Raw genomic sequence first — 15,057 nt, 5'->3', positions numbered from 1 at the left:
TTGTTTTCTTATTGTTTGGTTGAGTTGACAGTGATTTTGAGGATCAAAGGGGAAATGGGATTCCTTTCTTCATGCTTTTCCCATGACTGTGTCTTAGAGAATTTGCTCTTGTCATACCAATAGTTTTATCTAGTGTTGTATTGTGTATATAGGGTTGATCGATTTGATATTTTTTTCATTTCACAACACTTTGCCAAAAACACTGATACAACTACGGCATGTCTGTTGTTAAAAATGATAATAAATGCATGATCACGTGGGTGTTTTGTTGAGTGTAAGGTTCAGTAAGTGTGATAGTGTCTTAAGGGATGTGTCCAGGTCATTGTTTCTCAGTTTTGACTTTGACTTTGACTTTGAATGGATTCAAAGCTGAGAGACATTTTCAAGCAAACAAAAATGAAATTGACATTTGTTCCAATTTTGAGTAATCCCTTTCTCATGAATTGATGATCCGGAAGTGAAAACTGGTAAAGGAATGGTGGAGAGTCTGACTCAAAGCTGGGTTTGGGACTCAAGTCTCCCGTCTGTCCTTATCGTGTGTAGTCTAACTGTTCATTGTACCTTCCTTGGTGTGCATTTTTGTAACACAGTGCATGTTCTTTTAGAGAGGTATGAGTATATTGTATGGCTGGTTATGGATGGAGGTAATGTGTGGGAGTCGGTTGTGTGGGAGGAAACATACTTCACAGTGACACACCTGAAAACAACTCTTCTCCTTTACCAGACATGGGAACTGTCTTGGTTCATCTGGAACTCCTGCATTTATTACAGGAGTTAACACTATTTTGATATAACATTAAAATTATACTGTATATCATGATTACCCATCTAACGTAAATAATGTACCACTAGTTTGTTTACCTATAATTTATTACAGTAGTGTATAGGTTATTTATAAGAAAATCACTAATCACAATAAATACGCATTACAATCTTTTGTTGAACTATCACATTGGTGGCTATGCATTGATACTAGTAGCCACCCACCACTCCATCCAACACCTGTCTACCAGAAGCCCATGATATGATGTTCAACACCTGTCTACCAGAAGCCCACGATGAGCTGTTCAACACCTGTCTACCAGAAGCCCACGATGAGCTGTTCAACACCTGTCTACCAGAAGCCCACGATGAGCTGTTCAACACCTGTCTACCAGAAGCCCATGATATGATGTTCAACACCTGTCTACCAGAAGCCCACGATGAGCTGTTCAACACCTGTCTACCAGAAGCCCATGATATGATGTTCAACACCTGTCTACCAGAAGCCCACGATGAGCTGTTCAACACCTGTCTACCAGAAGCCCATGATGAGCTGTTCAACACCTGTCAACCAGAAGCCCATGATGAGCTGTTCAACACCTGTCTACCAGAAGCCCACGATGAGCTGTTCAACACCTGTCTACCAGAAGCCCACGATGAGCTGTTCAACACCTGTCTTCCAGAAGCCCATGATGAGCTGTTCAACACCTGTCTACCAGAAGCCCATGATGAGCTGTTCAACACCTGTCAACCAGAAGCCCATGATGAGCTGTTCAACACCTGTCTACCAGAAGCCCACGATGAGCTGTTCAACACCTGTCTACCAGAAGCCCACGATGAGCTGTTCAACACCTGTCTACCAGAAGCCCAGCGGTGTGGAACACACCTAAGCTGCATAACCTTGATTAGTGAACACACAGGTGCCAAAAGGTATGTGACAACTGCAGCAAAAAGAAACTGAATGTTTAGGTTCATTAGGCTCACACTAGTGTGAACATTTTATTTGTCTCCTTATAATCTACAGTTCCCTCTTTGTATTCATATTGCGTTACTGAAATGGAACATAATTCCATATATTTGTTTCAGACACATTCAGTTCATCCTATTTCGCAATATATATGGTGTTACACAACACATTATTAGATGGATATTTCCTGGATTCCCTCCAGAAACCACAAATCTAGATGATCTGTTGGACTTGTTGACCTAAATGGTTAGAGCTTTACTGTAAGGGCAAGATGGAGCATGTCCCACAGGCTGTGGTTCCTCTCTGGCAAGAGGAGGGCTGGGTAGTGTTCAATTAACGTATGGTGTGTCACACTTACAGAATCACCAGGACTGATATAGAAATAGAAGAAATAAAAACCAATATCGGTCTAATACAATTTCTGGTGAATTTGGATTTATTATGGATCCCCATTAGCTGCTGCCTTGGCAGCAACTACTCTTCCTGGGGTCCAGCAAAATTAAGGCAGTTTATACAATTATAAAAACATTACAATACATTCACAGACTGTGTGCCATCAGGCCCCTACTCCACCACTACCACGTATATACAGTACAAAATCCGTGTGTGTGTGTATATAGTGCATATGCTATTGTGTGTATGCATGTGTCTGTGCCTATGTTTGTGTTCCTTCACAGTCCCCGCTGTTCCATAAGTTGTGTTTTGACATGCATATTATTAATATTAGTTCTCTGTGTACATCCAAGGGCCAGCTGTGCTGCCCTGTTCTGAACCAATTGCAATTTTCCTAAGTCCTTTTTTGTAAAGTGTACTTGTCTCCCAATTCTATTGAAGCTTGTAGAAATCACTTGCACAGTCACTACAATCTAAGCTGGTCCTAGATCTGTTTTAGCTTGAGAGCCCTGTAGCTACTGTGTAAGCAGAAATGTCAGAGGAGAAGTGACAGAAGTGGAGGCAGGTTCCTGGTAAAGCTCTGATTCAGAGCTAGCTTTCCCCACCCCTTCCTCAGCTCTCACTGGTCCCTATGTGGGCCCACTGACCGCTGGGCTAAAGACCTGGGACTTCTGCCAGGGGTTTCCCACCCAACCCATGCTGCCTCCTTTGAGGCCCTCTCACCAGGACTAATCCCTGTGTACCGTTAAACCCAGAAAACACAGACACTGGGCCATTTTAGAGGACGTTGTCTATGTAAGGATATGATACTTACACTCCTCATAGAAGGTCACATCTCATCTTGAGATCAGCATGTGTAACTTGAATTTTCACAAGTTACACATGCAATGGCATCAATGCATGATTTCCGTGCACAGAACTCAAGTTGGGATCAAGCCCAGAAGCAATGTTGTTAAAGCCAGAGTGAGTGTGTTGGGGTCATAGCTGTTGGACCTCTTATCGCTCTCTGAGCTGCCGAGGAAAGTCCCTCATTTTCAGGAATGTCTGCCGTTTTTTTGCCAACCACACACAGAGATTGATCTAGAGATAGATTGCTTAGATTGTAGCTTCCACTATGTAGCTTCCACTATCTACATCTATCACCATCTACTAGGAAGGAAAAGAAACCAAGAGAAAGTGTGGTAAACTACACCACAATAGAAAATCTCCTCTGATACCAGAACACTCTGCTCTGACATCCCACCCTTGGAGGACCATAGAACACTAATTGAGCTGAACCATCAAACATGGTCTTTTCTGTCTGTCTTCTCTCCAGTACCGGGTGTGGCTGCGGGCCAGTTTCCGCCCCAGTCCCTTTAAGGACCAGGAGCAGGTGGGAGCGCTGCTGAACCAGTACATAGAGCAGCAGCAGCAGGAGAACCAGAGGAGAGGAGGGGACCAGGGCTGGATGAACCAGGCCTCCAGTGTCTACCCTCTACCCTACAATGCCTACAACGGCTCTGGGGGCAACAGATGAGCCAAGGGGCCTCGAGTCTCCCTGGTCCCACCAACCTCCAGCTCAGGCCTGCCTGGAGAGTGACACAATGGCCCAGTCCCAAAATCACCCCTAGGCACTTAGATCTGAAAGGATCGGATGGGTGTAAGTAGGGCCAGGGGTTTCTCTTGACCAAGACATTCTCCAGACCCTAGTCCTAAAGCAATATGGGAATAGCTCCACCCTGCCCTCTAATAGACTAGGTGGAATTGTCACCCTATTGCCTGTAACTATTTACTACTTACAGGTCCCAAGTGCATAGGGGTATTTTGGGGGCATTGGCTAACTGACTCTCTCACCACTGCACTACCTCCCATGTCCCTCGTCACCTTCACCACTGAACTGACCTTAGTGCAGCCTGATCAGGAGCTCTGATGCTCACTGAAGCCTTAGTCCAAACACCTCCACACCTCAACACCTTGACCTTACAGCCACATACTACCATGAGGCTTCACCTGTCCTATAACCACTCCTCAACTCCTCTCTAAACCCAACGGATCAACTTTTAAGGCCAAACAGATAAAGAATTGTAGGACTAGCAGTTTTTTTTTTGTAATCATCTGCCTAAGACCTATAACTAGGACCTGGTTAGGTCACATGATCAGGAAAAAGTCCTTCACCTAACATTACATTATAATAAATTATTATTAATATGTTTATCAATATGTTATTACATGGTACCATGATTAGCTGGTTAGATGGAAGATCTGATTGGTGTTGAGGGTTGAATGGACATATGAATGAACATAAGATGATCCAGCTACTGTATAGCTGCATGTGATAAAGCTTTAAATAACAGCAGCTTTACCATAGAAAATGAATGCCTCGTTCCAGCTAGTAAAATGAAGGATCATTACAGCCCAAAGTCATAATATGGGGTCTTCCTAAAATCTACCGTAAATCTTCTTTGGAAATGTGCTTATCAATTTATCATAAGTTATAAATATCATTTTAGTTTTAGGGAATTTTTAAGATCTTTGTTAAATGTTTAGTGGTACAAATTATGTTGTATCTGCTTTATTAATATTCAAATGTACACTTTCATTGTTTGCCCAAAAATATATGCTAATAAATACTATTATGAAGCCAAAGCAGCATATTGAGACTGAAACAACCTTACAGCAATTTTATAAGGCTGGCTACAAACCAAAGTAGTTATGATTTGATAATAAACTAATGTGTGTGTGTGTGTGTGTGTGTGTGTGTGTGTGTGTGTGTGTGTGTGTCGACACGTACATGTGTGTGTGCGAGAGATAGAGAGAGCTTGTGCTTGAAAGTGTATGGTACTGGAGCATCAGCTCTTGGACCAAGAGGCTCTGCAACAGCTTCTATCCCCATGCCATAATACTGCTAAATAGCCACAAGACTACTTCATAATCCAGGTAACCACTAATTAACTATGCACACTGACCCTGACTCTATGCACACTCACAAGACTATATATATACACACACACACACACACACACACACACACACACACTACACTGTCACTCTCACACACAACCCTCTCACACACACACACACTACACTGTCACTCTCACACACAACCCTCACACGCGCGCACACACACACACACACGCATACACTTCTACACATCATATGCTGCTGCTACTATGTTGTTTATGTTCTTATTATCTATGATGATGTCTAGTCACTTTACCCTGCCTTCATGTACAGTGCATATTGAAAGTCTACACCCCCTTGAACTTTTTTCACACTTGGTTGTGTCAGTGCTTTAGAGCTGTTTGGGAAACGCTGATTTTTAATCACTTTGGTACTAGTTTCGCAAGTATGTGATAAAATTTCACAACCCTTAGTACAAAACTCAAAACATATCCTCAAAAAGGCTGTTTTTTAAAACATTAAGTGGTCAAAGACCTGGGCATGGGCCCCATCAGGGAACTGTTGTCTAATGAAGCCCGGGCCATCGTCATTGACCATGTGGCAAACAGAGGCCTTACCATGGCAGAGGCTGCAAAATTAGTTCACCCCAATCTGAAAAGATCAACTGTCAATTTGATAATGAGAACATTTCGCCAAGAAAACCGGTAAGTCTGCAGGATATGCACAATGCTTTGTCATTACATTTACAGTAAATGACATTGTAATGCATGTAAATTCACATAAAATGTTACAGTATTCTTACAGTATGATCTATTGACAGTATACTCTGTTCTACAGTCAGACTTGACAGAAGACCCCATGGTGGTGGCAGTGTGCTGACCGACCAGCAGGAGTGGGCAGTGGTGGAAATGGTGAGGGCCAGGAATGACATACGACTGTCTGAAATAAAGCAGGCCATTGAGGAAAACGATGACATCATGTCACGAGAATTTTCAATCCCGATGATGATAACAATCACTATAGCTTTGACCAATTTCCCCTAAGTTGTAAAGCTAGGATTAATAAGAATTAGGCATTCTGCAAAAGGTTCGTTGTAGTTTATTCATGAGAGCTCTAAAGTCAATCAGAATTTGAACAGTCTTTATAACCCCCTCTACGCACACACACACACACAGGTTTATCACTTTTCTACCAGCCTTGGCAGTTTCTCTCCGTTCTCTCCTCCCTAGATTAGAGACGCCTTGGAAGTGATAAACAACAGGCCCTCCTGTTGTCAGCTTTTTCAGAGTTATCATGTGTATTCTACCAGCCTCTGTTTTCTCCCTCTTACACATACACACATACATTATTAGAATTATAGTATTATATGTTTCAAGATGGAATTCTTTAGTCATTACTTTAAACATATAAATTCCTTTATCACATCCCCATGAGCGTGACACCCTCCTGGCCATGGATGAGGCATGTTACGACATCAATGCAGACCAAATGTCAAGCTTGGATTCGCCATGCGAAAAGATTTTTCCCGTGGTGCATGAACAATGAGGACATTCACTGTGATGTGGATGGGAATTTATGGCCAAACACTCAAGACTGGCTTGACGCAAATTAATGCGTGCTAAACGTCATGTTATATTAGCATTGATTTCATTTGTTTCATTTAATTTATTACATTTTATTAGACAGTACACCTATATTGTAATTATATTTTTTGTTGTAGAGAATGGTTGTAGAGGATGGTTGTAGAGGATGGTTGTATTGGATGTCTTCATTGATCACACCTTTTCTGTACATTGCTCTGTTAATTTGACCTTCTATCCTGATCAGTCCCTGACGATAAACATCCCGATAACATGATGCTGCCACCACCATGCTTCACATTAGAGATAGTGTACTTTGGCTGATGTGTTGGGTTTGCGCCAAACGTAACGCTTTACATTTAGGCCAAATAGTTTCATTTTAGTTTTCAGACCACAAACATTTTGGCCACACGGTTACAGAATCTCCCAAGTGTTTTTTTTATATACTTCAAATGGGATTCAAGGTGAGCTTTCTTGAGTAATGGCTTCCTTCTTGCCACCCTACCACACATGCCAGATTTGTGGAGTGCTTGGGATATTGTTGTCACATGCACACTCATGACCAGTCTTGGCTATCAAATCTCTGAAACTGGAAACACATATCCCCCTCACTAGCTTTTATGCACCTGCTGTCAGAGCAGCTCACAGATTACTGCACCTGTACATAGCCCATCTATAATTTAGCCCAAACAACTACCTCTCCCCCTACTGTATTTATTTATTTATTTTGTTCCTTTGCACCCCCATTATTTCTATCTCTACTTTGCACATTCTTCCACTGCAAATCTACCATTCCAGTGTTTATTTTTTAATTTGTAATTTTACTTGCTATATTGTATTTACTTCGCCACCATGGCCTATACCTCCCTTATCCCACCTCACATTGTATATAGACTTATTTCTCTACTGTATTATTGACTGTATGTTTGTTTTACTCCATGTGTAACTCTGTGTTGTTGTACCTGTCGAACTGCTTTGCTTTATCTTGGCCAGGTCACAATTGTAAATGAGAACTTGTTCTCAACTTACCTAACTTGCCTACCTGGTTAAATAAAGGTGAAATAAAAATCAAAAGCCTGTAGCTCTTTCAAAGTTGCCATTGGACTGTTGGTATCCTCTCTGATTAGTCTCCTACTTGCTCAGTCATCAAGTTTGTAGGGACAGCCTGATCCAGGAACTGTCATGATGGTGCCATACACCTTCCACTTCTTAATAATCGTCTTGTCTATGCTTCAAGGGATATTTACGGCATTTTATTTACAGTGCCTTGCGAAAGTATTCGGCCCCCTTGAACTTTGCGACCTTTTGCCACATTTCAGGCTTCAAACATAAAGATATAAAACTGTATTTTTTTGTGAAGAATCAACAAGTGGGACACAATCATGAAGTGGAACGACATTTATTGGATATTTCAAACTTTTTTAACAAATCAAAAACTGAAAAATTGGGTGTGCAAAATTATTCAGCCCCTTTACTTTCAGTGCAGCAAACTCTCTCCAGAAGTTCAGTGAGGATCTCTGAATTATCTAATGTTGACCTAAATGACTAATGATGATAAATACAATCCACCTGTGTGTAATCAAGTCTCCGTATAAATGCACCTGCACTGTGATAGTCTCAGAGGTCCGTTAAAAGCGCAGAGAGCATCATGAAGAACAAGGAACACACCAGTCAGGTCCGAGATACTGTTGTGAAGAAGTTTAAAGCCGGATTTGGATACAAAAAGATTTCCCAAGCTTTAAACATCCCAAGGAGCACTGTGCAAGCGATAATATTGAAATGGAAGGAGTATCAGACCACTGCAAATCTACCAAGACCTGGCCGTCCCTCTAAACTTTCAGCTCATACAAGGAGAAGACTGATCAAAGATGCAGCCAAGAGGCCCATGATCACTCTGGATGAACTGCAGAGATCTACAGCTGAGGTGGGAGACTCTGTCCATAGGACAACAATCAGTCGTATATTGCACAAATCTGGCCTTTATGGAAGAGTGGCAAGAAGAAAGCCATTTCTTAAAGATATCCATAAAAAGTGTCGTTTAAAGTTTGCCACAAGCCACCTGGGAGACACACCAAACATGTGGAAGAAGGTGCTCTGGTCAGATGAAACCAAAATTGAACTTTTTGGAAACAATGCAAAATGTTATGTTTGGCATAAAAGCAACACAGCTGAACACACCATCCCCACTGTCAAACATGGTGGTGGCAGCATCATGGTTTGGGCCTGCTTTTCTTCAGCAGGGACAGGGAAGATGGTTAAAATTGATGGGAAGATGGATGGAGCCAAATACAGGACCATTCTGGAAGAAAACCTGATGGAGTCTGCAAAAGACCTGAGACTGGGACGGAGATTTGTCTTCCAACAAGACAATGATCCAAAACATAAAGCAAAATCTACAATGGAATGGTTCAAAAATAAACATATCCAGGTGTTAGAATGGCCAAGTCAAAGTCCAGACCTGAATCCAATCGAGAATCTGTGGAAAGAACTGAAAACTGCTGTTCACAAATGCTCTCCATCCAACCTCACTGAGCTCGAGCTGTTTTGCAAGGAGGAATGGGAAAAAATGTCAGTCTCTCGATGTGCAAAACTGATAGAGACATACCCCAAGCGACTTACAGCTGTAATCGCAGCAAAAGGTGGTGCTACAAAGTATTAACTTAAGGAGGCTGAATAATTTTGCACGGCCAATTTTTCAGTTTTTGATTTGTTAAAAAAGTTTGAAATATCCAATAAATGTCGTTCCACTTCATGATTGTGTCCCACTTGTTGTTGATTCTTCACAAAAAAATACAGTTTTATATCTTTGTTTGAAGCCTGAAATGTGTCAAAATGTCGCAAAGTTCAAGGGGGCCGAATACTTTCGCAAGGCACTGTATTTTTATACCCATCCCCTGATCTGTGCCTTTCCACAACTTTGTCCCAGAGTTCTTTTGAAAGTGCCCTGGGGCTCATGGTTGAGTGTTTGCTTTGCAATTCACTACCCAACAGACAAGAGGGAACCTACAACCTCTCCCTCAATGTGACCAGGACAAAGGAGATGATTGTAGACTGAAGGAGGACTGAGCAAATAAAATAAAATGTTATTGGTCACAAACACATGGTTAGCAGATGTTAATGTGAGTGTTGTGAAATGCTTGTGCTTCTAGCTCCGACCATGCAGTAATATCTAACAAGTAATCTAACAATTTCACAACAACAAGGAATGAATAAGAATATGTACATATAAATATATGGATGAGCGATGGCTGAACGGCATAGGCAAGATGCAGTAGATGGTATAGAGTACAGTATATACATACAGTGGGGAGAACAAGTATTTGATACACTGCTGATTTAGCAGGTTTTCCTCTGTACATTTTTATCATAGGTACACTTCAACTGTGAGAGACGGAATCTATGTAATTTGCATTTTATTGCATGACATAAGTATTTGATCACCTACCAACCAGTAAGAATTCCAGCTCTCACAGACCTGTTAGTTTTCCTTTAAGGGATTTGAGTCCGTATGTTGGCAGCAGCCACTCAATGTTAGTGATGGCTGTTTAACAGTCTGATGGCCTTGAAATAGAAGCTGTTTTTCAGTCTCTCGGTCCCAGCTTTGATGCACCTGTACTGACCTCGCCTTCTGGATGATAGCGGGGTGAACAGGCAGTGGCTCGGGTGGTTGTTGTCCTTCTTGATCTTTTTGGCCTTCCTGTGACATCGGGTGGTTTAGGTGTCCTGGAGGGCAGGTAGTTTGCCCCCATTCTCATCGACGGGCTGTAGTGGAGCAGGTTGAGAGCGTCAAGTTCGTTGGTGTCCATATCACCAACAAACTAACATGGTCCAAGCACAAGACAATCGTGAAGAGGGCACGACAAAACCTATTCCTCCTCAGGAGACTGAAAAGATTTGGCATGGGTCCTCAGATCCTCAAAAGGATCTACAGCTTCACCATCGAGAGCATCGTGATGGGTTGCATCACAGCTTGGTATGGTAACTGCTCGGCCTCCGACCGCAAGGCACTACAGAGGGTAGTGTGTACCGCCCAGTACATCACTGGGGCCAAACTTTCTGCCACCCAGGACCTCTATACTAGGTGTGTCAGAGGAAGGCCCTAAAAATTGTCAAAGAATCCAGCCAACCTAGTCATAGACTGTTCTCTCTGCTACCACACAGCAAGGGGTACGGGAGCGCCAAGTCTTGGTCCAAGAGGATTCTAAACAGCTTCTACCCCCAAGCCATAAGACTCCTGAACATCTAATCAAATGGCTACCCAGACTATTTGCATTGCCATTCTCCTTTTACGCTACTGCTGCTCTCTGTTATTATCTTTGCATAGTCACTTTAATAACTCTAACTACATGTACATATTACCTCAATTATCTCAAGTAACTCAGCGGTACCCCCTGTATATAGCCTCGCTATTGTTATTTTACTGTTGCTCTTTAATTATTTGTTACTTTTATTTTTACTTGTTGGTTAAGGGCTTGTAAGTAAGCCTTTCACTGTTGTGTTCTGCGCATGTGACAAATACAATTTGATTTGAACTGCTGAATATATCCTGAAATCATGTGAATCACTACAATTTAACACAGATGGAGGCCAATAAACTTAGTGTGTGATTTTGAATTTGATTGGTTACACCTGAGGTAATTCAAGATTCCTATCCTATTAACCAACCAAGCTTTTCAATTACATTTTTTAAATAGATTTAAATTTAAAAATCCAGAATATTTTTTTCACTTCATAGTTGTGGGTTAGGATGTGTAAATCAATACCATTTTAATTCCAGGCTATGAGGTGAAAATGTTGAATGGGAGTGTAGACTTTCTATATCTACCTCAAATACCTCATACCCTTTGATCTGATACTGGTACTTCCTGTATATATTTTTACATTTGAGGTTTTAGTCATTTAGCAGACACTCTTGTCCATTTTTTTCCTACTGGTCCCTCGTGGGAATCGAACCCCAATCCTGGCGTTGCAAGCGACCTGTTCTACCAACTGAGCCACATGGAACCTATATAAAAGTATGTGAACGCCCCTTCAAATGAGTGGATTCGGCTATTTCAGCCACATCTGTTGCTGGCAGGTGTATACAATCGAGCACACAGCCATGAAATCTCTATAGACAAACATTGGCAGTAGAATGGTCTTACTGAAGAGCTCAGTGACTTTCAATGTGGCACTGTCATAGGATGTCATAGGATTCCAACAAGTCAGTTTGTCAAATTTTTGCCCTGCTAGAGCTGCCCCGGTCAACTGTAAGAGCTGTTATTGTGATGTGGAAATGTCTAGGAACAGCAAAGGCTCAGCCATGAAGTGGTAGGCCACACAAGCTCACAGAACAGGACCACCGAGTGCTGAAGCGCATAGCGTATAAAAATTGTCTGTCCTCTGTTGTAACACTCACTACTGAGTTCCAAACTGCCTCTGGAAGCAACATCAGCACAATAACTGTTTGTCTGGAGCTTCATGAAATAGGTTTCCATGGCCGAGCAGCAGCACACAAGCCTAAGATCACCATACGCAATGCCAAGCGTCGGCTGGAGTGATGTAAAGCTTGCTGCAGTGGAAACGCATTCTTTGGAGTGATGAATCACGCTTCACCATCTGGCAGTCCAACAGAAGAATCTGGGTTTGGCGGATGCCAGGAGATCACTACCTGCCCCAATGCTTAGTGCTAACTGTAAAGTTTGGTGGAGCAGGAATAATGGTCTGGGGCTGTTACTATGGCTCTGACTAGGCACATTAGTTCCAGTGAAGAAAAAACTTAACATTACAGCAGGTATTTCCAAACTGGGGTACGCAGTCCACTCAATGCCGTCGGGGGTACGCCAAATAAAAATGTGATTCACGTTTTTTTTAAATTATACAAATAAAAAAAAATATTTTAAAAATAATAATAATTCTTCACATTTTCAAACAGTCCATTTCTATTTTCCAATGGGGCTATACAGTTGGGTGAGGTTTTTTTCTCGCCTGTGTAGCCTCATTTCACTGCCAAAAATTAAATTAAACCATCTGGTGTTCAGCAAAATAACAACACAATGTCAATTACAGGTAGCCTAGTGAAATAATTAACATCCAATCACAATAACTGTTACTCTCTCGCGGGAATTTCACTAATGGTCCGTATGTAGCCAAACGTAGCTGTTGCTCATTCCGTTTGCTCGAAAATTGATAAATGGTTAAAAAAAGTAAGGCCCGCGTCCATAGACCCATACCAGCTTTACTGGTAGTACTGCTACTACTAGGAGTACTACACCTGCACCTGTCGATGACACAAGTTGTTCTGCTTCTACGAGCACATCCAATGCTGGCATCAGTAAATCTACATTTGTTGTTAGCCCAGCTAGCATGGACACTGACTGTTGTGAATCTGATGTAGCTGAAGAGATACAGTACCCGGGAAAGCACCGAACAACAGACAGGGACGTTGGACCATCGAAGAGGTGCAAATATGATGAGAACTACATTGATTTGGGGTTCACTTATATTGGGAGTAGTGCCTTTCCTCAGCCACAGTGTATTACATGTGCAAAAGTACTATCTCACAACTCAATGAAACCTTCAGACTTTTAGAAACAACACATGCCAATTTGGAAAAAAAGCCACAGGATTAAGACGACTTTCGAGTAGTAAGGCATGTACACTGCTCAAAAAAATAAAGGGAACACTTAAACAACACAGTGTAACTCCAAGTCAATCACACTTCTGTGAAATAAAACTGTCCACTTAGTAAGCAACACTGATTGACAATACATTTCACATGCTGTTGTGCAAATGGAATAGACAACAGGTGGAAATTATAGGCAATTAGCAAGACACCCCCAATAAAGGAGTGGTTCTGCAGGTGGTGACCACAGACCACTTCTCAGTTCCTATGCTTCCTGGCTGATGTTTTGGTCACTTTTGAATGCTGGCGGTGCTTTCACTCTAGTGGTAGCATGAGACGGAGTCTACAACCCACACAAGTGGCTCAGGTAGTGCAGCTCAACCAGGATGGCATATCAATGCGAGCTGTGGCAAGAAGGTTTGCTGTGTCTGTCAGCGTAGTGTCCAGAGCATGGAGGCGCTACCAGGAGACAGGCCAGTACATCAGGAGACGTGGAGGAGGCCGTAGGAGGGCAACAACCCAGCAGCAGGACCGCTACCTCCGCCTTTGTGCAAGGAGGAGCAGGAGGAGCACTGCCAGAGCCCTGCAAAATGACCTCCAGCAGGCCACAAATGTGCATGTGTCTGCTCAAACGGTCAGAAACAGACTCCATGAGGGTGGTATGAGGGCCCGACGTCCACAGGTGGGGGTTGTGCTTACAGCCCAACACCGTGCAGGACGTTTGGCATTTGTCAGAGAACACCAAGATTGGCAAATTTGCCACTGGCGCCCTGTGCACTTCACATATGAAAGCAGGTTCACACTGAGCACATGTGACAGACGTGACAGAGTCTGGAGACGCCGTGGAGAACGTTCTGCTGCCTGCAACATCCTCCAGCATGACCGGTTTGGCGGTGGGTCAGTCATGGTGTGGGGTGGGGTGGCATTTCTTTCCATGTGCTCGCCAGAGGTAGCCTGACTGCCATTAGGTACCGAGATGAGATCCTCAGACCCCTTGTGAGACCATATGCTGGTGCGGTTGGCCCTGGGTTCCTCCTAATGCAAGACAATGCTAGACCTCATGTGGCTGGAGTGTGTCAGCAGTTCCTGCAAGAGGAAGGCATTGATGCTATGGACTGGCCTGCCCGTTCCCCAGACCTGAATCCAATTGAGCACATCTGGGACATCATGCCTCGCTCCATACACCAACGCCACGTTGCACCACAGACTGTCCAGGAGTTGGCGGATGCTTTAGTCCAGGTCTGGGAGGAGATCCCTCAGGATACCATCCGCCACCTCATCAGGAGCATGCCCAGGCGTTGTAGGGAGGTCATACAGGCACGTGGAGGCCACACACACTACTGAGCCTCATTTTGACTCGTTTTAAGTACATTACATCAAAGTTGGATCAGCCTGTAGTGTGGTTTTCCAATTTAATTTTGAGTGTGACTCAAAATCCAGACCTCCATGGGTTGATACATTTGATTTCCATTGATAATTTGTGTGTGATTTTGTTGTCAGCATATTCAGCTATGTAAAGAAAAAAGTATTTAATAAGAATATTTTATTCAATCAGATCTAGGATGTGTTATTTTAGTGTTCCCTTTATTTTTTTGAGCAGTGTATAAAAGCAACAGATACCATTAATAAGAAGTGGCAAGAAGAGTCTTATGTGGTGAGCTACTGAGTGGCTATTACAGGCAAGCCCCATACTATCGTGGAGGACTTTATTCTCCCTGCTGCCGCAGATATGGCTGGGACAATGCTGGGGAAAAGGCCAACAAAACTATAGAGACAATGCCTTCATCAAACAACATTGTTTCACGACGCATCATTAACATGGCAGGAGATGTTTTGAAACAATTACTGCTTCGCATACAAGCAAGTGAATT

General features: G+C 42.7%; 2 protein-coding genes across 4 annotated transcripts in view; both read left to right on the top strand.

Annotated features, from left to right (window-relative positions):
• Positions 1–15,057, top strand: part of LOC139384387 (interferon regulatory factor 8-like) — a 56,821-nt gene that overhangs the window by 26,201 nt on the left and 15,563 nt on the right. The gene's annotated exons all lie outside the window — the stretch shown is intronic.
• On the top strand, positions 1,028–3,547 carry LOC139385262 (uncharacterized). The gene is made up of 2 exons (XM_071130428.1): positions 1,028–1,692; positions 3,438–3,547. The coding sequence occupies exons 1-2, from the start codon at positions 1,028–1,030 to the stop codon at positions 3,508–3,510; spliced, it is 738 nt and encodes a 245-aa protein (XP_070986529.1). The 3' UTR covers positions 3,511–3,547.

Source organism: Oncorhynchus clarkii, chromosome 26, assembly GCF_045791955.1.
Source record: "Oncorhynchus clarkii lewisi isolate Uvic-CL-2024 chromosome 26, UVic_Ocla_1.0, whole genome shotgun sequence".
Classification (NCBI taxonomy): domain Eukaryota; kingdom Metazoa; phylum Chordata; class Actinopteri; order Salmoniformes; family Salmonidae; genus Oncorhynchus; species Oncorhynchus clarkii.
The sequence above is the reverse complement of the archived record's forward strand: the minus strand, read 5'-3'. Positions and strand labels throughout refer to the sequence as shown.